The following is a 23696-nucleotide window of genomic DNA, read 5'->3' as shown; positions in this document are numbered from 1 at the left end:
CAATCTGACGTGTCGGATGGACTGTTGGACCTCCAAGTGCGTCATGTGTTTAGATCAGTTGGTCCTATTCCCCCTTCTTCTGCATGGCTCTTCCTCCCCTAGAGGGTGATCGACCATATTTTTCAGGCCAGATACTGTATTACAAGGGACACAGACTCGCCAATCTGGTCATTCACTCCAGATGGGAAGTTCTCTGTTAGATCTGCCTGGGCTTTGAGTAGGATTCCGAGTTTGGGTCGGAGTTGGTCTCGATGGGTTTGGCATGCGAAACTTCCGCCCAAAATCTCGCTTCTAGCTTGGAAAGTCTTACAAAAGGCAGTCCCGGTCGATTGTGCAGTGCAATCTCGCGGTGTTCAGCTTGCATCCAGATGCGTTTGTTGCACACTTCAAGACGTCCAAGCCCCCCAGGTATTCGCATAGGAATCGGCTGTCCATTTGTTTGTTTCTAGTAGTTTAGCGCAGCGCGTGTGGATTGCTATTGGTAGATGTTTTCAAATTACGGTCATGGCTGCAAATTCGATTGAGGCTCGGTTAAATCAGTGGTGGGCGGTGGTATCGTCGAAGCCCAGGAAGATGGTAGGACACATGCTGGCCCCTTGTATTATAATTTGGGAGATTTGGAGAGCTCGAAATGCAGCAATTTTTGAAACGGCGGCGGTGTCCTCGGCAACTGTTATTGCTAAAATCAGGTGGTGGATTGCTTATGTCAACAGCTCAACTAAGGACGTTGGTAACATGGATCTGGGAAGGCAGTCTTGGCCGCAGGTACCTATCTCCAATTCTGGTAATGTTAATGGTGGTCGTGCCTTAGTGGTTAAGTGGGAGAGACCTCCGCCAAGTTGGTTTAAAGTCAATGTTGATGGTTCAGATAGAGGAAATCCGGGCAGATCAAGTGGGGGTGGAATCTGTCGAGGTGAAAAGGGTGACTTTATTTTCGCCTTTTCTGTTGGTCATGGTTTAGAGACTAACACTGCTGCTGATTTACGTGCGATTCACGATGGTCTATCCCGTGGTCTTCAAAGGGGCATGTCTCAAATCATCATCGAATCGGATTCAAGGCAAGTGATAGATATGATTAATGGTGTGACGCAGCCTGGATGGAAATGGAAAGCATGGATTTTCAGGATAAACCAGTTGAAGATGCAGGGTCGAATCAAGTTTGTGCACATTCTGAGGGAGGGGAACTCTCCGACAGATTTCATGGCCAGGCAAGGAAGTGGCTCCCAGTCCTATTCTTGGTTCGACAAACTATCAGAGCTTCCACACCAGGTCAGAGGTTCCATCTTTCTTGATAAAGTTGGTCTAGGTTCGATTAAGATGCGGTGATGTTTTCGGTTCCCTTGTGCAGTTTTTTGCTTTCTTATGATAGGCCCCCTGTTTTATGTAAAGGGGAGCCCGAATGTACAGGTGTTGTTGATTAATGATATGAACACAGATTCACCCTTTAAAAAAAAAAAAAAAGATATTCAAGGGTGCTCCAAGACAAGGTATTCCAAAATAATTACATAACGGTAACAGTAGTAACCATTACACTTTACAGAAAAGAAAAAAAAAAATTGGCCTGTAACTGTCCGTTACGAGACCGAAAAATCATAATGGTCGTTATTGCCATGGTATGCCAAAACAGTTACATAATGGTCGTTATAGCCATGGTATGCAAAAACGGATACGTAACAGCCATGAAGCAACGCCAACTGTTGTAACCGTTACGTGTTATGGGGCAGTTGTAAGTTGTAACTGTTACGTGTTATGGGGCAGTTGTAAGTTGTAACCGTTACACGTTATGGGGCTGGAATGGCTGTTATAAGGAAAATAAAAATTTGCCTGTAACAGTCCCGGAAGGACCTGTAACAGCCCGTAATGGGTCTGAAATAGTTTTTTTTCGAAAAAAAAAAAAAACAAAAGGCATCATGGCCACCATTACCATTATGGAATACCTAGGTTACAGGTCGTATTGTAACAGTAAGGCGGTGACCATTACAGCCATTGTTACCATTATGATATACCTTGCTCCTATGTGAAATGTAGACACTCCAACATTAACTTCCAACTAGTGTTCGAAATATCGGTATCACGTTACGTATCGCATCCTTGGGATATAGATAAATATCCATTATCGCACAGGATATATCGTTTGTATCGGGTAATTTATCTCACTTTATGGGAAACATAAGAAATTTTGAAAAAATGGTTGAATTTTTCAATGAAACTTCAGGGATTGTTAAAAATGACCTTAATACACATTTTTAAATCATAATATCTCAAAAAAGAAGTGCACATAATACGTTTCCTTTGTATAGGGTTCTATGCTATGCGTTGTGTGACTGAACTAATGCAACTATATTCAAATTGAATGCATAACATTTAGAGTGTATGTGATGATCATTTCATCAAACACTCCAAAATATTTCGAAATTAGTTTTAATTGACAGCTAGTTGAAGGGAAATTTAGAAAAAATAATAATAACTTAATTTTATTAATTTTTAATTAAAAAATTATTTTTATTTTTCAAAAATTGACAAAGACTTAACAAATTAGTAGATTAGCCCTTATACATGCTTGATTTCATGTTTAGATTGCAACATTGCAAGTAATTTGGGAGAAATTAAGAAAATTTTGAAAATTACCCAAATCAGACCACCTACACTCGAATTTCGAAATTAGAGTGTATGTGATGATCATTTCATCAAATACTCCTAAATACTTCAAAATTAGTCTCAATTGATAGCTAGTTGAAGGAAATTTTCAAAAAAAAAAAAAACAAACAAACATTGAGAACATAAAGAACCAATGGATATCGAAATCAAAGCTCCAACTTCATGATTTTTTGTGCAAAACATGTAGAACCAATGGATTTGTAACCATTTGACACTGATTTAACATATTTCAACAAAAAAAAAAGGATCAAAAATTGAAAATGCCCACCGAATCGAACATGTGGGATAATATCGGCACTACTAGTGTGTTTTGTATCGCACAAGTGGGATACAAGATATATCATTGGATATATTAGCCGATATCGTCAATATTTAAAACATTGCTTCTAACTATGAAATCATTCACTATTGCATCAGGCCATGTGAAACCATTTTGGCTTCTTTGGTTATTAATGATAAAGGCCCACCTTATCCATTGACTATAGTTGCACAAAGCATGACAAAGGCCCACCCTTTATCCCCCGACTATAGTTGCATGAAGCGACATAGATTTGAATGCCGGAGCAGCAAAGTGTCTGCTTCAAAATCTTAGCAAGTATAAACAACAATCTGGAGAGGGAGCGTGAGTCAATCTAAAGCACAAGCACTACATGGTTAGAAGGATTACGCAACTAAGTTTCCTATCTTTCTCAGGACTCCACAATGCACCAAACCATATCCTCGTGTTACAAGCCAATCTCTTCATTGGCAAAAGTGGCAAAATTTTCCAAGGATTTCTCTAGAGAAGGGTCATTGCATTGTTCTACTAAGGTATTAAGGTCCATCAGAAAAGGAGTGGGAATTTGTGTTTCATTTATCACATCATCACCTTACTCTTTCTCTCAACAATTTGGCGCCAACTTTTAAATTGTGGATTGGCAACAATTTACGGGCATCACCGTTCCCCATTTACCAGGCTCTAGAACCCAACCATGTCAAAGGCCCACATTGACAACAATTCAGCGTCAATGACGTCCCAAACTATATTAACCATGGGCCAAACCAAACATAGACCTTAAGGGCAAGCAAGTGAAGTAGGGTCATGGAGGGCCAATAGTTAGACATATTGTTGAACACGAGGCAACCACACACACACACACAGACTTTCCTCATATCAGGTAATAAACATAGCACCCAAGTTGGCACTAAGGGACATATGTACCACCATTGAACCAAAAACAGGAAGGACATGCTCAAGTAGTTGGCTGCAAAGAATAGCTAGGAACCCAACAATATGTCTACTGAAAACCACTAGCATGCCAACACAACCACATCCAACATTGCACTAGCCTAACTACCATGACCAAAAAGGAGAATATGAGAACAACTATGGGTTTGAGCATGCAATGCCAAAGGAGCTCGATAAGCATGATAAAATGTGTTTTTGACATCATCATCATCAACTCAGCCTTCGTCCCAACAATTTGGAGGCTGTTTAGATTGCGGGCATTTAGATTCTCAGGAATCCCGACTCCTCATATATGCAAATGCCTAATGGCATCTCAAATTCCCAATTCCCCAAAATTAGGGAATCACAATGCCCCAAAAAAAAAAAAGAAAAAAAAAAAAAAACTACTACTTCCATTCTTGATTCTACTAGCAATTACCCTCTTTTGAGAGCGATGGGCAAAAGTTGGGACATTGGTGATGGTTAGAATCATCCCATAAAGCAATTTTTTGAGAGGGATAGGCAATTAAAGGTGGGACCCGCATGATAGAGGGTCTGGATCATCATTTGTAGTATGGTCAATATGGACCATCGTAACATGAACAATATGGACTACCCATTTCCCTACTACCATTAAGGATCATCCAAAGGTGATGTATCAAGAGGGAGGGATGGTCAATCAAGGGTGGGACTAGAGGTGTACACGAGTTGAACTGAGTCGAGCTTGGTACAGCTCGACTCGACTCAGCCACTTGCTAACCCCAGCTTGAACTCGGCTCGGCTAGGTCCTCGAGCCTGACTGGCCAGCTCAGCTCGGTTCGGTCAGCAACTCGGGCCAGTTCGAGCCGAGTTCGCCTGTGCAGCATTTTCATAAACACATGATCTACACTTTCCAAATCTCACTGTATATAGAACAGCAACAATGGTTTTATAGGTATTTTATCAAATACCTTGTAAGCAACATAAAAATCAAGAAAAATAGGGTATTTGTTTCATATACGTACCTTCCTTGCCACCAGCCACACTTCATTGAGTCATTTCATCAAACACTTGGTAAGCAACAGCAATATCAAAGTAACAGAGTCACCGAACTGGTTCGATCCGAGTTTGATTCGAGTTGGGTTCGATCCTAGTCGAGTCGAGCTCGGGCAAGCTTGCACTTGGTTCAAAATTTTTTCAAGCTCAAAAAATCAGCTCGACTCGGCTCGAACTAAGTTTCGAACCGAGTCGAATCAAGCTTTTTCAAGTCGAGTCGAGTGAGCTAACCAAGCTAACTCTACTCGTGTACAGCCCTAGGTGGGACCCAAATGATGGTTGGTCTATAGATCAATGCTCAACATCTCTGTAATATGACCAACATCTATGATTTCCATGTTATAATTAAACCAAACACAAGGATTACAAAGTATGGGATCAAAATCACCTACTCCAAGATGTTATCTAAACCTAAGCTACAAGATCCCTCTAACTGGGTGTCTCCCTCACTTCAAATTGCACTTTGGACTATCGATTCCCAACTAATTTATACTTGTTTCCATTTTGAAACAAACGCTTCCCCGCTACCACACAGGTATTTATTGCCCGCTTCACTTCACGATTTGTGAAACTATAATCTAACCACAATGATGATTGAGTATTGCCACCCTCCCTCCCCCTCCCCACGCATGTATCTATTGCCCACTTTGCCTCACGATTTGTGCAACTATAATCTAACCACAATGACGATAAAGTATTGCAGCCCTCCCTCTGTCCCCCTCCCCATGCATGTATCTATTGCCCACTTCAACCCCCACCGGCTCTCAAAATGAACATATTTTTAATAGGGGAGGGGGCCTTTTCCATGTCTTGTAAGCAAAGGGGTAAATGAAAGAACAAAAATGAGTAAACAATTTTTTGGTTTTTCTGTAATTTTGGGGGCCATCTATGTAATCAACAATTATCGTAGATAAGAATTGCAATTTGGGTGCAAGATTAAATCATACACCCACACGATATGACAATTCATATCGTGAATCATAGGATTCCAATAACACTAGCTATATTATTCAAGTGGATAGCGAGATTGATAAGGATGTTTCAAATAGAATTAGAGCAGGGTGCATGAAGTGTTGAGTATTGTCATAGGCCTACTAAAGGGAAATCTTTGTAAGATAGCTACATGACCAGTCATGCTATATGGAACAGGTTGTTGTGCAGTTAGAAAGCAACATTAGCACAGATTTGAGTGTAATAGAAGAGGATGTTGAGATGAATGTGTGGGAAGATGCACAGAAAAATGGATGTGTGGAAGACAAGCATAGAATTAAGAATGAAGTTATGCAAAGTGGCCTAAGAGTAGTCCCAACAAGAGATAAACTAATGTGGATGGTTGGCTCATGTGCAATGAAGGCCTGAAATGGCTCTTCTAATGAGGGGATTATTGATTAGGGCTGAAGGCCTAAAAAAAGGATAAGAGGAAGACCTAAAGAACTTGGATTGGAGCAGACACAAGGGATGTGAAGGCTTGTTCATTTGCTGAGGATAGGACCTTACATAGGACTGATTTGTGAAACATGATTCGTAAAGCCGTCACTGAATAGCTGGGACAAGGCTATGGTGATGTTGACAATTATTTGCTTATGCTTAGCTGCTTTGATTTATCTCTATCCACTCTTTAGTCCCACATGAAAAAGAGAGGTTAAAGTAGGCTTGGCTCTCCTCTATATAACGGAGTTCACCCTTCTATTTTACACACAGTAAATACTAAAAACAAAGCTATTTTCTTTGTAAGAAAAGAAGAAAACTTTCATCTTCTCTCTAGTATAAAACCAAGACCATTCTTGGTGATCGACAAAATGCCAAAACGTGTGCAGTCTTTTCGTGGTCCTTGAGAACGCTTGAGAACAATTCTTCTAGTTGGGAAAGTTCCCATGTTTTTTCTTTGTCAAGACTTCCTGATATCTTAACCCAATTTTGACCTGCATCATTGGATCATTTTGGTTCATGTGCTCACTATCGAATAACAGTGTAATTTGGCAATCTGGATTCTCATGGAATGAGTGCATGGCCCCAGAAGTGGGGATGGCTCAATTTTAAATCAATCATTAACATATTTCTCCTCTCTAAATTTCATTTTACTACATAATGATTGAAGGGATCATTAAATTGCCTTCTTAAAATAGATTTCTTTTTCTTAGAAAAGAATCTTCATGTGCTAAGCAATCACCTAATCCACATCACTACCACAACCAAGGTGTCTCATTGCAGTAACGGTGGGCGTAACGGTGCCCGCCGTTACCTATACGGTGTAATGGTGTAACGGCCAATATGGGGGAGTAACAGCCGTTACACCCCCTATATCGGTCAGAATTTTGTTGGTCAAAAAAATATCCATTAAATCTAGAAAAATCTAAATATTCCAAATATGCATTCATTTATGATTTTGAACATGTTTATGGTAGTGTAACGGTCCACTCTTTGGTGAGAAAGCTGTATCGAAGAGAGCATATGGTAACTAACATCTCCATACAATCTCAGGTAGACCACTAGTGGGCGAGGCCCTAAACGTGGAGCCCACATTGATGTATGTGTTGTATATCCGTGCGGTCAATCTGTTTTGCTATCGCATTTTAAGGCATGGTCTGAAAAATGAGGCAGATTCAAATCTCAGGTGGACCACATAATAAGAAATAGTTGTGATTCAATGTCCACTATTAAAAACTTCCTACAATCCACTGTAATATTTATTGGCCATCCAACCTGTTGATTACGTTATACAGACTTGGATGAAGGGAAAACACAAATCTCAGCTTGATCCAAAACTTTTAGGGCCCCCAAGAATTTTTAAATGGTTGGCGTTCAATCACCACCGTTTCCTGTGATGTGGTCCACCGGCCTCCTTTTTTAGCTCATGCCAAAAAATGATCTGGCAAAATGGATGGACGGCGTGGATAAAACCCATACATCATGATGGGGCCCAGATAGCACCGTACAGTAGCGATTGCATCTAGGCAATTTGTGTGGGTGAGGCCGTGAGCATAGGGCCCACCTCAATTTATGTGTTGTATATCCATGCTGTACATCTGTTTTGCCATCTCATTTTATGGCATGGTCCCAAAAATGAAGCGGGTGCACATCTCAAGTGGACTGCACCACATGAAAAAGTGGTCATAGAACACCCACCATAAAAACTTGCCAAGGTCCAACATAATGTTTATTTGCCAACCAACATGTTGATAAGGTCCAATGGACCTGGATGAAAGGGAAAAGAACAATTAGCAGCTTGATGCAAACCTGTGGCCCCCAAGAAGTTTTTAACGGTGGAAATTCAATCCATGTGGTCACTTGCGATATGGATCTGCTTCATTTTAGGGATCATGCCCTAAAACTAGCTGGAAAAACTGATGGACGGCATGGATATACAACACATACATCAAGGTGGGTCCCATAAAACAGTGTGTGCATTTAGCATGAAATACCACCGGAGTATTTTTTTTTTTTTTTTTTAACATGGCTGTGAAACAACCACATAGCCTCCTCTCGTTTACAGAGAAGAGAGCAAGCAAGAGGGAAAAACGAGAAAAAGAAAAGGTGGGGGGGGGGAGAGGGCATCGCAGAAAAAGAAGAAGAAGAAGAGGAAGAAGAAGAAGCGGAAGCAGATGAGGATCCGTAGCCACAACTGTAGCCATAGCAGCAGCATGCGCAGCCACAACAGCTACAGCCGTAGCACCAGCATGCGCAGCCACATCCACAGCCGCAGCCAGCAGAAGAGGAAGAAGTATCGAAGAAGGTAAGTTCTTTTTTTCTTTTTTGGATTTTTTTCAGTTTTTTTTTCATTTTCTTTTCAGTTTTTGTTTTTTTTTCTTTTTCTGAAAACACCGATACGGGGTAATGGCTGTTATGGTCTGTATCGGTCATAACGGCCGTTACGGTTTGCTTTTTCAGGGCCACCCTATTTCAACCCCGTAACGCGTAACAGTATATGCAGTTACCGTTATGTATCGGCCGATACGTAACCGATTTGGCACATACTGACCACAACACAGATTTTTTGTTCTAAAACTCTTAACTGAGAACATATAGACTCCAATAGAGACTAGTATTTTTTTATGATTTTTTTTTCCTTTTTGGTTGAGAAAAATGAGTGTTAAAACCTGATATTCATGAAACAACACCCTTCTATCATAACTATTAAATTACCGATTTCTCAAAAAAAGTGTGGGTACTGTCCAAGTTTCCATAACTCCCTGCATAACAGAAGCGATCTAGCATAAAGCTGAACCATGGATTGCCCCTTCCATGACTCCAATGTATCCAGTTGGATCTTGCCATTTTCTACCATGGACAGAAAAATGCAGTGACTTAAATGATCATGGACATTCTGATCCAACAAACAAGCAAATAGACTGAAATCAGTGGAGATACAGTTAAATACATTGAACAAACTTGGAGACATGCAGAAAACAGTAATGAAAAGGCATTTAGACATTGGTTCGCAACAGCACATCTAACGCCCAACAATCTGTAAATTTGTAGATGATCTATTTAGTTAAAAATGATCCGTGAGACCTTTACAAAACTCTATGTTTCACAGGACTGAAATAACAACCTTACTTCTCTAAGAGTGTCATAAAAGCCCCCAAAAACAATGATCTTGTGCTTGTACAGTACCTGTTACACATAAAATTAACAAATAAGAAAATGAAAGAAAACTTCACTGAAAATACATATTGCTCAGAAAAATCAGGCATATCAACCATTTGGAACATGTAAAACCCCATCATGAAAACTATAACACAGGTAAAGGCAATAGAATGCTAAAAAGAACCAAAAAAACCAAAAACAAAAATGCAATGGCCTGTTTGTTTTGCCCATTACCAGAGTAATGTAAAGGAAATGAGCAATTATTAAAAATTACTTTAATTGTCTCCTGACAACAACTGAATTTGACTGCAATGATGGCAATTTTACATTACTTCAATGTCAAATTATCATTGAAATAAATTGATGTTGCTGTTTGAATGGATATTTTTACAGTAATTACAAGGAAAAGTGTAATACTGTTTGGATTACGAATTACATCTGAATTGTATTGTAAAAATGCAATGATTACAAATTACAATACCTGTCTCCTGAAAAGGACAGTAATTTGACCAATAATTCTCGTGTTTGGATAGGCGTGGGAAAATCGGAATGATGATACTTTTACATTATTGAAATGTCAAATCAACAGGAAAAATACACTGGTTCAAGTGTTTGGACTACAATACATGGTAAATTTGTAATGATTACAAATTCATTTGCACGTCTCCTATTACAAATGCATTTCACTGCTGAATTACGTGCTTCAACAAACATTGTAAAAGATTGTGGCACTTTTACATTACAATACTGATGCAATTCACAATCCAAACACAAAATTACTTGTCTGTTGAAACATCTGCATTTGACTAGCCATTCCTGCGTTTGCTTTGGAATGGTAAAACAGTAATGATGACACAATTACTTTACATTACCAGAGAAATAGGCAAAACAAACTAATACAACTAGATCAAGGAAGAAACTAATTGCAATAAAATTCAACAGTAACAGATTGAAGTTTGAACCACAAAGAGGGGGATCACTTCCACCCCTTCAACAATTACTGTAAAAAAACGAGAAAAGACGAGAGAATTTGCTCAAAGAGAAAACCATTCAACCATGTCTTATTTCATAGGCCTAAGCCTTATTTATAACAAGTGCTTTTAATCTTTAGCATAATCTATATAATTTAATAAGAGGATTCCTAGCTAGCCAAGATCTCCAAAATAAGAAATATAATGCTTATTTCATAACATAGAATCTATAAAAGATGGAAGCACTTGAGTAAGAAAAATCTAAGATTACTTATTTCCCGACATAGAGATATGAAAGAAAAGGAAATTTAGAGATGGGCTAAAAAAGGAAAATAAAAAAAAAAAAATCTAAGATTACTTATTTCCCAACATAGAGATATGAAAGAAAAGGAAATTAGAGAGAAGCTAAAAAGGAAACTGGGCCTTTTCTTGTGCACACATGTGAAGTGTGTATATCAGCTTGATCCAAAACTTTTGTGGCCCCAAAGAAGTTTTTAATGGTGGGCATTCAATCACCACTGTTTCTTATGGTGTGGTCCACCAAAGATTTGGATTTGCCTCATTTTTGGGCTCATGGCATAAAATGATCTAGAAAAATGGATAGACGACATGGCTAAAAGGCACACATCATGGTGGGGCCCACGGAGATTGTCAAATAGCTACTGGCTACTGGTAGCACTAGAAGGCAATCCACATGTGTAAGGCCCTGAGCATAAGGCCCACCTCAATGTATGTGTTGTATATCCATGTCATACAACTGTTTTTGCCAACTCTTTTGAGAGCGCGGTCTGAAAAATGAAGCAGATGCAAATCTCAAGTGGACTATGCCACAGTAAAAAGTGGTCATTGAACACCCACCATTAAAAGTTCCTAGGGTCCAACGTAATGTTTATTTGCCATCCAACCTGTTGATAAGGTCACATAGACCTAGATGAATGGGAAAACACAAATAGCTACCTGATATAAAACTTTATGGCCCCCAAGAAATTTTTAATGGTGGAAATTCAATCCCTACTGTGTGGTCCACTTGAGATTTGGGTCCGCTTAATTTTAGGGACCATGTTCTAAATGAGTTGGAAGAACTGATGGACGGCATGGATATACAACACATACATCAAGGTGAACCCCACGGGTGTAAGTGCACGGAGCATCTTACACCTCAAACTATTTAAAAAAATCAACTCATGTCGCTTTCTATTTTAATGGGGGGGGGGGGGTGGTGGTGGGGTGGGGTTGGGGGGTTGAGAACTGCACAGCCTACAAATGATGATGATGAAGAAGCAGCACGACAACAACTACCACCGCAGGCCCGCAGCAATAGAGCATAAGAAGAAGAGGTAATTTTTTTATTATTCTTTTTTTCGCTTACTTGCCTGCCATAGGGCCGTAACAGTTGTTATAGCCTATAACGGCCAATATAGGGGTCATAACGACCGTTATAACTCGTAACAGCCAATACGGTTGCTGTAACAGCCAATACAGGGGCCATAACAGACATTACGATCCCTTTTTTCCCCCACACCCTACTTTAGACCCGTATCACGTAACAACCATGGTTGTTATCAATACGAATCAATTGTTATGGCCGAAAAGTAACTGCTTTGGTACACCTTGATAATACAGCGTCGAAATACGCACCATATTTTCTTTCGCGTCTTTGTGGTCCTCCATGTTCTAGATGTCAATTATGACCCCTTCGTCGTAGTTGGCTTTCGATTTGTGACCCTTGATTGACATTGAGATGGTACCATGGTGATCATGAAATTATCCATTTCTTCAATTATCGAATCATCCATACTTATTAATCCTTCATTCTCCTCTAATGTGTCATTTGATGGTTGATCATCCAACTTCATTGGCGCTTTCTTAGATCGAGTTGTTGATCCATCAATAAGTGTGTTCATGGATCCATCAATTAAGCCAGTGGTGAATTCCTCTTGAGTTGCCACACTTGCTTCAAACATGACGTTCTACGGAACTCCAGAGAATGGATTGAAGTCCATAGCACTTTTCTTATTCAATCAAGGGATTGAAGTAAGTTCTTATAGCCTCCTTCAATTCCTTGAATTCTTTTGCAATATCTTCCTTGAACACTCCAATCTCCTTCTTGACTTCTCATAGATTCTCTTCCCGCATCTCTTGAACATTCTTAGTCATCCTATCTCTGTGTAGATTGGTATAGAGATTGAAAAATAGAAGAAAGAAAGAGAAAAGATGAGAGAAGAGAAGAAAAGATGAAGGAAGAAATGAATGGGTTAGGGTTACACATCCCCACCCCCTTTTATTAAACTAATAAAAAGCAAATATGACAAAAATACCCTTGTACCATAAACTTTGTCCAGCATATCCCAAGGCTAAAAACGCTATGAAACTTGTGGACCATAGGCCCATAACCAAAACCAAGCGGGCCATGGACCCATACCCAACTGTTAACACCATGCAATAGGAGGCTTTTGAATAACTAACATGCGGCTACCATCGTTCATAACATTGAGCGGGGTGTTCAAAGGAATCGCCAATAAGGGGCATATGAAGATGGGTATGACTCAGGGTGATATGAAGGACGTTCTTAATCATCAAAGTAACTCGGATAAGAATAACACAAATGGAAATGGAAGGGCATGGGAGTCTGAATAGGGATAATTGTACGAGGCATATGAACATCTTTTATCCATGACATCTTTAAGACAGAACATGAAAGAATATAGGGTGAACTTTAGGCTTGAGTTCCAATCTAAAGGTTTTGGGGTTTGGGATGGGCTTTGGGGAAGGGAAAAAAAAGGGGCAAGGGAATTGATGGGTTGGAATAGGATCAGGATTTGGTAGGGTTAGAGATGGGTGCGGATAGGGTTTGATGTGTGTGTGTGTGTGTGTGTTTTAAACAATTAGGGTTTGAAGGATTTGGGGAAAAGGGAAAAGGGAAAAGGGAAAAAAAGAACCAAAAAAAAATAAAAAATGGAAGATGAAGATTGAGGAAGAGGGGAAAGATGAAAGCGAAGAATTGAGATAAGGAAATTACCTTCTTTTAATTTCCTAAGAATAGAACTTGCTCTGATATCAATTTAATACAACTAGATCAGGGAAGAAACGAATTGAAATAAGACTCAACATACCAGATTGAAGCTCAAACCACAAAAGAGGGAAAAAAAAAAGAATGCAATGACTGTGAGCAAGATCAACAGCCCTCTAGTTTATACTAGAGATCACTCTAAAAATAGGTTCTCCAAAATAGGATTCCTATATAGCATAGATCTCCAAAATAGGAAAAATAATGCTTATTTTCTAACAGAGAATCTTTAAAATAAGAAAGCACTTAAGCAAGAAAATTCCAAGATAACTTATTTACTAACATAGTGATATGAAAGAAAAGGAAATTAGAGATGGGCTAAAAAAAAAAAAATTGGGCATTTTCTGGGCATTTTCTTGTGCACACGTGGAGTGTGCACGTGTGGGATACTGGTGGATTCTTCAAATCTTATCAATTGGCTTGTGTAGCCATTTGGTTGCATCATAAACAGACCCTATAGAAAGCAAAATCTATGGAGCTCTTAATCTAAATTACGAAGAAAATCAATACATGAGAGAAACATACAAAATGTTTTTTAATGGTAACCACGCAATTGATAATGGTGTAGTAGATTTAGAATGGGTCAAATAGCCAAAGAAATCATGGGCATAGGGCACATATTTAATTGCAAAATGTAAGAAAACTAAAGTGCCTATATAATATACACTAGCATATAATTTTCACCCTCTCAAATTGGAGCATATGGATCACTGCTAGTACAAAGCTTAAGTCAAATAGGAGAAAGCATTAACATTTTATGAATCAAATTACAGTCTATGGAATTTCGTTGCCTATACAAAGAAAATGGATAGAAAGAAGAATGATTATCACAAAAACCGTGAACTCAAAATTCGGTGATATGTGAGAGACAATATAAAAAAGAAGAGTTTGAAGACAAAACTCCTCACGACCAGATGAAGATATTAACATATTACTCTCTAACATTTAAATTCTTTTTTCTTTTTTCTTTTTGAAAGAAAACTGAAATTTTATTAGAAGCATGCCTAAAAAGCGAGGAAGAGAACAACAAAGCGAAGAAGAAAGTAAAATGGAAAGATTGGCAGAATTAATTGCCTTTACATAAGGAGCCCATAATGAAATCACTACTTTGACAAGGTAAATGACCTCTTCAACTAAAGAATCCTTATTTTGAAAACACCAACCATTTTGAGACTTCCAAAGAAACCAAAAGATTGGCATTGCAATCAGCCCCCAAACTGCTTTATGAGAAGTAACCACGACCCCTCAATCCCAAGACCACAAAAGATGGTCAACCGACTCGGGCATATATTAGGTATGGAAGAGAAAAAGGAAGTGGTCCCACACTTGACAAGCGAAGGGGCAATGGATGAAGAGGTGGTCGATAGACTCAGCATTCCTCGTACACATGAGTCATATATTAGGAAGAATGAGAGATCTTCATCGAAGATTGTCGATAGTTAGCACTCTTTTCTGACCCTATGAGGGGCACCATAAGACCAATGATGAAAAGGGAAGGAAGATGGAGTGGATGGCTTGGAGATCAATCCGTAGAAAGAGTGCACCAAAAAGGTCCCCGAACTTTGGGCTTTCCAAATCAAAGAGTCTTCTTCCCAAGGCGAAGGAGCAAAGAGCTTAATGAAGTCAAGCAATCTAATAAACTTGTCGAGCTCATCATCGAAGAGGTTCCTACGACATGAAGGGGACCAAATATAAATCCCACCACAAAAAAAAAGTAACAACAATTAACGAGAATGGACCGGTCTACCACGACATTAGCAATTGATGTGAACCACTCTTGCAAAGGCTAATCCCCACACCACTCATCTATCCAAAAGTGAATGTGATTCACTTTTTTCAAGCAAGAAGGCCACACCCTTGCAGAACATATGCTGCGTTGAAATGATCAACTTCTGAACTTTAGAGGTCCGATAAAGGGAAGAGGACCTTATACTCCACCCTCCCAATTGAATACCATATTTGGAGAACAAGAGTTCTCTCCATAATTTACCCACCTCGTTACCAAATCTCCAATGCCATTTACCAAAAAGAACCACATTCATAAACCCCAAAATTTTCAATTCGGCTCCCCCTTCATTTTTTGGCTTACAAACATCATCCCACTTAAGGAGATTAAATTTCCTCTTATCATCGGCCCCTCTGCACAAGAACTCTCTTCTCAACCTGTCAAGCCTATCCAAAACCAACTTAGGACATTTGAAGAGGGACAAAATATATCGGCATGTTGGAAAATGTTGTTTTAATAAGAGTTAAAAGACCCCCTAAAGATAGGTAGCGACAATTCCAGGCGGAGAGCTTGCTTTCAATTCATTCGATTACCCTATCCCATGGGTGCTTCCGGTTTTCCAATACAAAGAGGTAAGCCAAGATAGGAAGAGGGGAAGCCTCCTCTCTAACAACAAAAAATATTAGCTAGATGCAATAAATCTTCGCTATCTACGTGAATCCCCAACATCTCACTTTTAGATGCATTAACAATCAAGCTCAAGACTGCTTTAAAGCACACCACTATCTTTCGAAGGTTGCCGACTGAATTTGTATTCGCATCGCAAAAGAGAATAATACCATCCGCATAATGGAGATGGCTGACTTGAACCCCCGCATTTGCAATCTCGAATCCCAAAATTAGACCATTTTCCCCGGCTTTATAGAGCATTCTACTAAGCGTCTCTTCGATGACGACAACGAAGTAGGAGGAAAGAGGGTCTCCTTGCCTTTAGACCACGAGAGGCTTTGAAAAAACCATAAGGAGATCCATTAATCAAAACTGAGAAAGAAGCCGAATGAATACAAGAATGAATCTAGCCTCTCCATTTTGGGCCACAATCGATCCTATCCAGCATGTAATCTAAGAATTTCCAATCAACGTGGTTATAAGCCTTTTCTATATCAAGCTTGCAAACCAAAACCACTTGTCCCTTCCCTATGCGGTTGTGCCTAAAGTCGATGCATTTATGAGCTATAAAGGCATTATCCAGAATTTGTCTACCCACAACAAAGGCTCCTTGATTTTCCGAAATGACATTGGAGAGCACACTCCTAAATCTTAAGAGAGAATTTTTTGGGGGGGACATCTCGCGCACATGCACAGCCCCCCCCCCCCCAAACACACGAACGCAAGAAGACAGACGGCCCCACTATCGATTTAGATCGATGACGATGTCCAGGGAGGGCCTCCTAGTTAGAAGACTGAGTTTTGGTTCGTTGGAGTGGGCTCGGTAGTCAAGTAAAGCCCATCATGGGATCTCATGATCGTGGCCCACTAGTCTGATTAGTCTCATATTTTAGGTTTTGCTTATTAATGTTATTTAGAATATCATGGACGGTTTATATTACTTTGATTAGTTATTATTTGTGTTTACTTCATCACCAAGTAATAGGTTGCGCACATAGCACCAGTTTTAGGGGTATAGGGTTTTCTTATAAATAAGCACCCCTTGTAAACTTTTTTCTCAATGAAGATTAATAAAAATTGCTACGTTTTCAGCTCCTTTTGAAGTTATAAAAACCTAATTGGGTGCAAAGCCCTCCCTTCTTCAAAGGGCTAACTACCATGGTGCGAAGCCACATCTATCCCGATTCGCTCCCATCTTCCATCATCCACCCTTCTCATCTCCCACAATCATCTGTGCTACAAATATGTCCTTTATTGCGTCAATTTTCCTCTCTTCAGCAGAATTTCAAATTCTAGCCCTGCAGGAGGGCTGAAACTTCGGCGGAGCACCACGCACAGACCTCGCATCCGATCGACACGAAACTTGGGGGTTGTGAAGCCCTCCCCTGGCCGACCAAAGCTAAGGAGGTGCTTTCCGCGTTCGACTCCACCTAGCACGTGCAGCCAGACCCCTGCGCACGTGCGATAGGCCTAGCCCTCTATCCGCGCGCGGGGACTATCTTCAGGTTCAGATTTCCGCCTATTTTACTCCTCTCATACCTATTCTCCCTAACCCTAACCCTAGATTACATTACTTTCAATTTATTTGCCCCTTTTCTTACCCTATGATTCTCTGAATTGGAATCGGTGAATCCCTTGGATTAGGGACTGATTGTTGTGTATGTGTGGATGATTTTTACTTCCCTTTGAGTATCGTTTGGTTCATAATTTTTATTGATTCAGCCCTAACATGTGTAAGCCTAGACCCGCACAGATTCCCCTTGCTTGAATGTTTGAACTTTTGTATGGGATGTGGAAATTTTATGTGAATGTTTCTGAATTAGTTTGATCTAAAGCCTGATATCTTGCATATCATAGTTAATTTTCATGTCCTGCATCAAATTTGGTATCAGAATTTAGGGTTCTTATAGGGGAATGCATTACATGTTTAGGGTTTACTTGTTTATGTCCATTACTCATCAATTCTCATCATATATGCCTGTTTAGAGGTCCATAAACCCTGACATAAGTTGCTGAAATTTTCTATTATCCCCTTATTTGAACTATTTTAGAAATTAACTTAGCTTTCTATTTATACGTTTAAAAACTTTCCTTTTCTGTTTTTAGAAACTAATTTTTAAAAACTCTCTTAATCTGTTTTTAGAAACTAATTTCCTTTCCTTTTTCTTTTTTTAGAAACTAGTTTACTTTCCTTTTTCTTTTTTAGAAACTTACTTTCTAATTTTAGAAACTTCCCTTTTTCTTTTTGTAGAAACTAGGTTGTTTTTTTAAGAAACTTTCCTAATTTGTTTTTTTAGAAACTTTCCTAATTTGTTTTTAGAAACTTCCCTTTTTCTTTTTTTAAAAACTAGGTTGTTTTTTTTAGAAACTTTTCTAACTTGTTTTTTTAGAAACTTTCCTAATTTGTTTTTTTTAGAAACTTTCCTAATTTGTTTTTAGAAACTTTCCTTTTTTGTTTTTAGAAACTAGGTTGTTTCTTTAAAAAAAAAAAAAAAAAAATCTTATATTTTGACAACTATATTGCTGAATTTTGGTAACACTGCATAGTTTCCCTTATATAGAGTCTCATAGGACCATTTAGTCCCGTTTAATTGCATATAGTCGTAGTAGAAAGTTCTTAGGTGGAGTTAGCAGTTGTACGCCCACACGTACGGGTCGTGGTTTTGGTTTGCACCCTACACTAAACATGGAACAATTGCAAGGGTCACTAAACAAGTTGTCCTAGCAGTTTGAGTCTTTGGGCAAGCGCTAGGAATAACATATAAACTAATGCTTTGAACAACTTGATGTGCGCATTACCCAACTAAAGACCTCCGCCAGGACAAACCCCACCATTGGGGAGAGTGCACCAGAGGCCGGTGTAGAGTTACCCACTAAGGCCATTCTGGTAGTGGATGAGTTTCGTGATGTCTTTCCTGATGATCTACCGGATGAGTTTCCCCATGTGAGGGATATAAGGCACACCAGAACATGGGACACCATACTACCTATAGCCGAGTTTGCGTTTAATAGTTCTGTCGATAGGTCCACAGGTCTAGGTCCATGTGAAGTCGTTATGGGTTATAAACCTAGGAAACCTATTGATCTTATCCCTATGTCGTTGTCCCATAGGCAGTCAAAGTCTGCAGAGTCTTTTGCGCATCACATTCATTCATGGCATCAAGAAATCAGGCAGAAGACCATGACTAGTAATGAACATTACACACTTTCTGCAGACCAACATAAACGTTTCAAGGAATTCAATGTAAGGGACTCTGTGATGGTCCGCATCAGGTCAGAGCGGTATCCTCAAGGAGCCATTCGTAAATTACACGCGCGTAACGCTAGACCATTCAAAATTATAAAACGAAACGGTCTCAATGCATATGTGGTAAATCTTCCACCGTTCCACATTCAATGTGGAAGATCTAGTTGCATTTCAGGGGACCACTGATACATTGTCCAGCCTATCACCTAGCCATCCTGATTCCCCAGACCATTCTCTTGATCCATGGTCCCCTCTCGACCCATTTTCCCAGCCTTTACCTCCCATACATACCCGTCCTGACCCATCTTCTCAGCTACTAGTCTCATACCTACCCTTCCCGACCCATTTTCTCAGCCTCTACCTCCCATACCTACCCGTCCCGACCCATCTTCCCAACCTCTACCTCTCATACCTACCCTTCCCACACCTAGAGAGGAAATAGAAGATATTCTGGACCATCAAATAATATCCACGTCGAACGGCGGGTTTCAGAAGTTCTTGGTCAAGTGGAAGTCACGTCCAGCTTCAGACAGTACGTGGCTCGCTGAGAAAGAGCTTCAGAGACTTGATCCTTACATCTTAGAGCAGTTCAGGAGTTTTGTTTCACCAGTGGCGAAACCTTCGCGGCCAGGGAGAATTGATGGAGGCATCTCGCGCACATGCACGCTCCCCCCTACGCACGAACGCAAGAAGACGAAGGGCCCCACCATCGATCCAGATCAATGACGATGTCCAGAGAGGGCCTCCTAGTTAGAAGATTGAATTTTGGTTCGTTGGAGTGGGCCCAATAGTCAAGTAAAGCCCATCATGGGATCTCATGATCGTGGCCCACTAGTCTGATTAGTCTCATATTTTAGGTTTTGCTTATTAATATTATTTAGAATATCATGGATGGTTTAGATTACTTTGATTGGTTATTATTTGTGTTTACTTCATCGCCAAATAATATGTTGCGCACATGGCGCGAGTTTTAGGGGTATAGGATTTTCTTATAAATAAGCACCCCTTGTAGACTTTTTTCTCAATGAAGATTAATAAAAATTGCTATATTTTCCTGCTCCTTTCGAAGTTATGAAAACCTAATTGGGTGCAAAGCCCTCCCTTCTTCGAAAGGTTAACTACCGTGGTGCGAAGACACATGTATCCCGATTTGCTCTCATCTTCCACCATCTACCCTTCTCATCTCCCACAATCATCTGCGCTACAAAGTTGTCATTTATTGCATCAATTTTCCTCTCTTCAGCAGAATTTCAGATTCTGGCCCTGCAGGAGGGCTAAAACTTCGGCGGAGCACCACGCATAGACCGCGCATCCAATCGACACGAAACTTAGGGGTTTTGAAGCCCTCCCCTGGCCGACCAGAGCCAAGGAGGCGCTTTCCACGTTTGTCGCCCCCTCGCACGTGCGGCCAAACCCCTGCGCACGTGCGATAAGCCCAGCTCACTATCCGTACGCGGGGACTATCTACATGTTCAAATTTCTGCCTATGTTACTCCTCTCATACCTATTCTCCCTAATCCTAACCCTAGATTGCATTACTTTCAATTTATTTGCCCCTATTCTTACCCTAGGGTTCTCTGAATTGGAATTGGTGAATCCCTTGGATTAGGGACTAATTGTTGTGCATGTGTGGATGATTTTTACTTCCCTTTGAGTATCGTTTGGTTCATAATTTGTATTGATCCAGCCCTAACATGTGTAGGCCTAGACCCGCACAGATCCCCCTTGCTTGAATGTTTGAACTTTCGTGTGGGATGTAGAAATTTTATGTGAATGTTTCTGAATTAGTTTGATCTAAAGCCTGAGATCTTGCATATCATAGTTAATTTTCAAGTCCTGCATCAATTTTGGCTAGAATTTTGTATAGACTTCCAATAAGACTAATAGGGAGAAAATCTTTCAACAATTCTGCACCATCAATCTTAGGGATGAGGACTATAAAGGTTGCTCCCAAGTCACTAGAAAGATGACTTCTCGCCAAAAAATAAAATAAAGGACATGAAGTCCATCACATCCCTGCTAACAAACTACAAAAAAAATTTGGAAAAAAATCATCGGGAAGCCATCGGGCCTAGGGGCTACCTCCACACAAAATTAAGAGTGGATTTAACCTCTTCTTCTGAGAAAGGAGATTCGAGGAAATCTGCTTCTTCTAAGAAAGATGAGGAAAAGTGAAATTATCTAGTCTCGGTCTTCGCCACTTGTCACAAGAAAGCTGATTCTCATAAAACTAGATAATGGAATTGCCAATTTCGCCTTTATATGTAGTTCTCGCACCATTCAATACCAAAGAGGAAATTTTGTTTACCCAAGCTCTTGTGCTTGCCATAGAGTGAAAGAAACTAGTATTCTTCTCTCCTTCTTTCAACCATAAGGTTATAGATCTTTGCTACCATTTAATTTCTTCCTCCTTAGCAAAAGAAGCATACTTTGCCGCTAACACCATTCTTTCTTCCTAATCTTATTCTGAAAGAAGACTTGCTTCTTCTTTTGCATCAAGATCTTGAATCTTTAGCAAAATAGAGTCAAATTCTACCTCTCTAGCCCCCAACACTTCTTTCTTCTAGATTTTAATTTTATCTTTCAGCATCTTAAGCTTTCGACTGAGTCTAAAACATGCGAATCCAGCAACCTCAAAGGAGGACCACCAATCCGCAACTAACTGATTGAACCTATCAATTTCCAGCCAGGCCACTTCAAATCCTTTATGGAGTCAAAAGGGGACCAAAAATCTTCTAAAGCACTATTCCACCCCAAGCAACTTTAAAGCTAGGAGTGACATCTACCATCCACTTCTCTAAGATATCCACCACAAATCAGCTCAAGACAAGTCGGAAGAGGTAACCATGGCAAGTTATAGAGATGTAAAATCACCAACCTAGACGTCCGACTGAATAAAATCAAGGAACCAAATGCACTTTTAGCATAATGCATGTCATTGAACCTGTGAAATACATAAATGCATTCCAAATAATTGGAACCATCCCCATCCACAAACTCCATGCTGAAATTAAGGTGCGTCTTTACTGTATAAACAGTCAAGATCTAAAACAAAAGCCTCAACTCATATCCACAATACAACCACCACCTCAGTCCTCCCCACAATCCTAGAACCTTAACTTTAGGCTTACAAACAACCAACAAAACCAAGTCTTCTTCATTCTTTAACGCCTCATTCCTTAAATGGTTTCTAAAGCCAACCCATTCTTTTGGCTATACAAGAAAAAATATTCAACATAGACAGGTCGATTGAGAAAATTGATAAACATCCTCTCAAGCCCAAATTCGTTGGTCCAGGATGTTGTCGACAAGTTAGGTGGTATGGTTGGCATGTCTTTTGGGTCTAGAGAGGAAGATGTTTACGACTTCATTCAATTCATTCAAAGGAGCCTAAAGGATCCATGAAGAACAGTTGTCAAAGGTCAAGAAGTCTCCAAGGGGCTGGAGGGAACTATTGAGCTTAAAATGCTTGATCAATTACAACTCTTCGATTAAGGCTAACGGCAACAAGAGGACAAGAACGAGCAGGGCTGGTGATCAATGTTAGTTCTCTCTTGGAACGTTAGGGGCTTGGGCTGCAAGCTTAGGAGGGCCCAAGTGAGGAAGATTTACAAGAAGTCAAAAGGCAAATATTGTTTCGCTACAAGAAACGAAGCTTCAAAACATCGATGGAGGTATGTTGAATTCTATTTGGAGTAGGCCAAATTCTAACAAGGTTTCTCTGGACATTGTTGGCTCTACGGGGGGGATCTTAGTTGCTTGGAACACAGATCTCCAGAAATTGGTAGACTCCTTTTCTGGCTCCCATTCAATATATCTGGTCCTTTGAGATGTTGTCTTTGATTTTCACTGGATTTTCTTTGTGGTGTACGGTCCATGTTCTCTGTCTCTCCGCGACCAGCTGTGGGTCGAGCTCCCTGTAGTCAGATAAGGATGGAATCTTCTGTGGTGTGTGGGAGGCGACTCTAATGTTGTGCAATTCGCTTTCGAAAAGCCTAAGGGGGTCAGGTTACTACTAGCATGCAAAATTTCTCCAACTTGATAGCTTCTCATGAAATGGTTGATCTTCCTTTGGGAGGGGCCAATTTCACTTGGTCAAACAATCAGGTTGAACAAACCTATATGTCGTGTCTAGACAAATTTCCGGTATCGCACAACTGGTTGCAAAAACTCTCACTGGTTAATCAACATGGTCTCACACATGTAATCTCTTATCATATGCCTATAATTTTGGAAGTGGCGGATGCTAATTGGGGCCCCAAACCTTTTCGATTTGAATTGGCTTGGCTGAAAATTGAGGGATTCAAGGATTTGATCAAGGAATCGTGGTCCTCTCTTCAGGTGAAGGTTTCATTGGATTCATCTCGGCCGCAAGCTCAAATTGTTCAAAGAAAGAATTTAGTCATGGAAAAAAGAAGTTATGGGTGCAAGAGAGGTTGAATTTGCTGATATCTTGACCAAAATCAATGACTTCAATGTTAGGCTACATTCTGGATAGCGCCCTTATTGCATATGAATGCATTCACTCC

The 23696-nt window shown here is 39.9% G+C and overlaps 1 protein-coding gene across 6 annotated transcripts in view; it reads right to left on the bottom strand.

The window, feature by feature from the left end:
* The window catches only part of LOC131239899 (uncharacterized), a 131046-nt gene that overhangs the window by 94702 nt on the left and 12648 nt on the right, over window positions 1-23696 (bottom strand). For all 6 annotated transcript variants that reach the window (XR_009168471.1, XM_058237810.1, XM_058237811.1 and 3 more), the window contains exon 7: window positions 9453-9514. Coding sequence is in view for 5 of the 6 variants with exons in the window: in XM_058237810.1 (XP_058093793.1) it covers window positions 9453-9514 (62 nt within the window). In the remaining variant the exon portion in view is untranslated. The remainder of the gene's footprint in view (window positions 1-9452; window positions 9515-23696) is intronic.

Source organism: Magnolia sinica, chromosome 3 (assembly GCF_029962835.1).
Source record: "Magnolia sinica isolate HGM2019 chromosome 3, MsV1, whole genome shotgun sequence".
NCBI lineage: Eukaryota > Viridiplantae > Streptophyta > Magnoliopsida > Magnoliales > Magnoliaceae > Magnolia > Magnolia sinica.
Note: the sequence above shows the minus strand (reverse complement) of the source record. Positions and strands in the feature narration are given on the sequence as shown.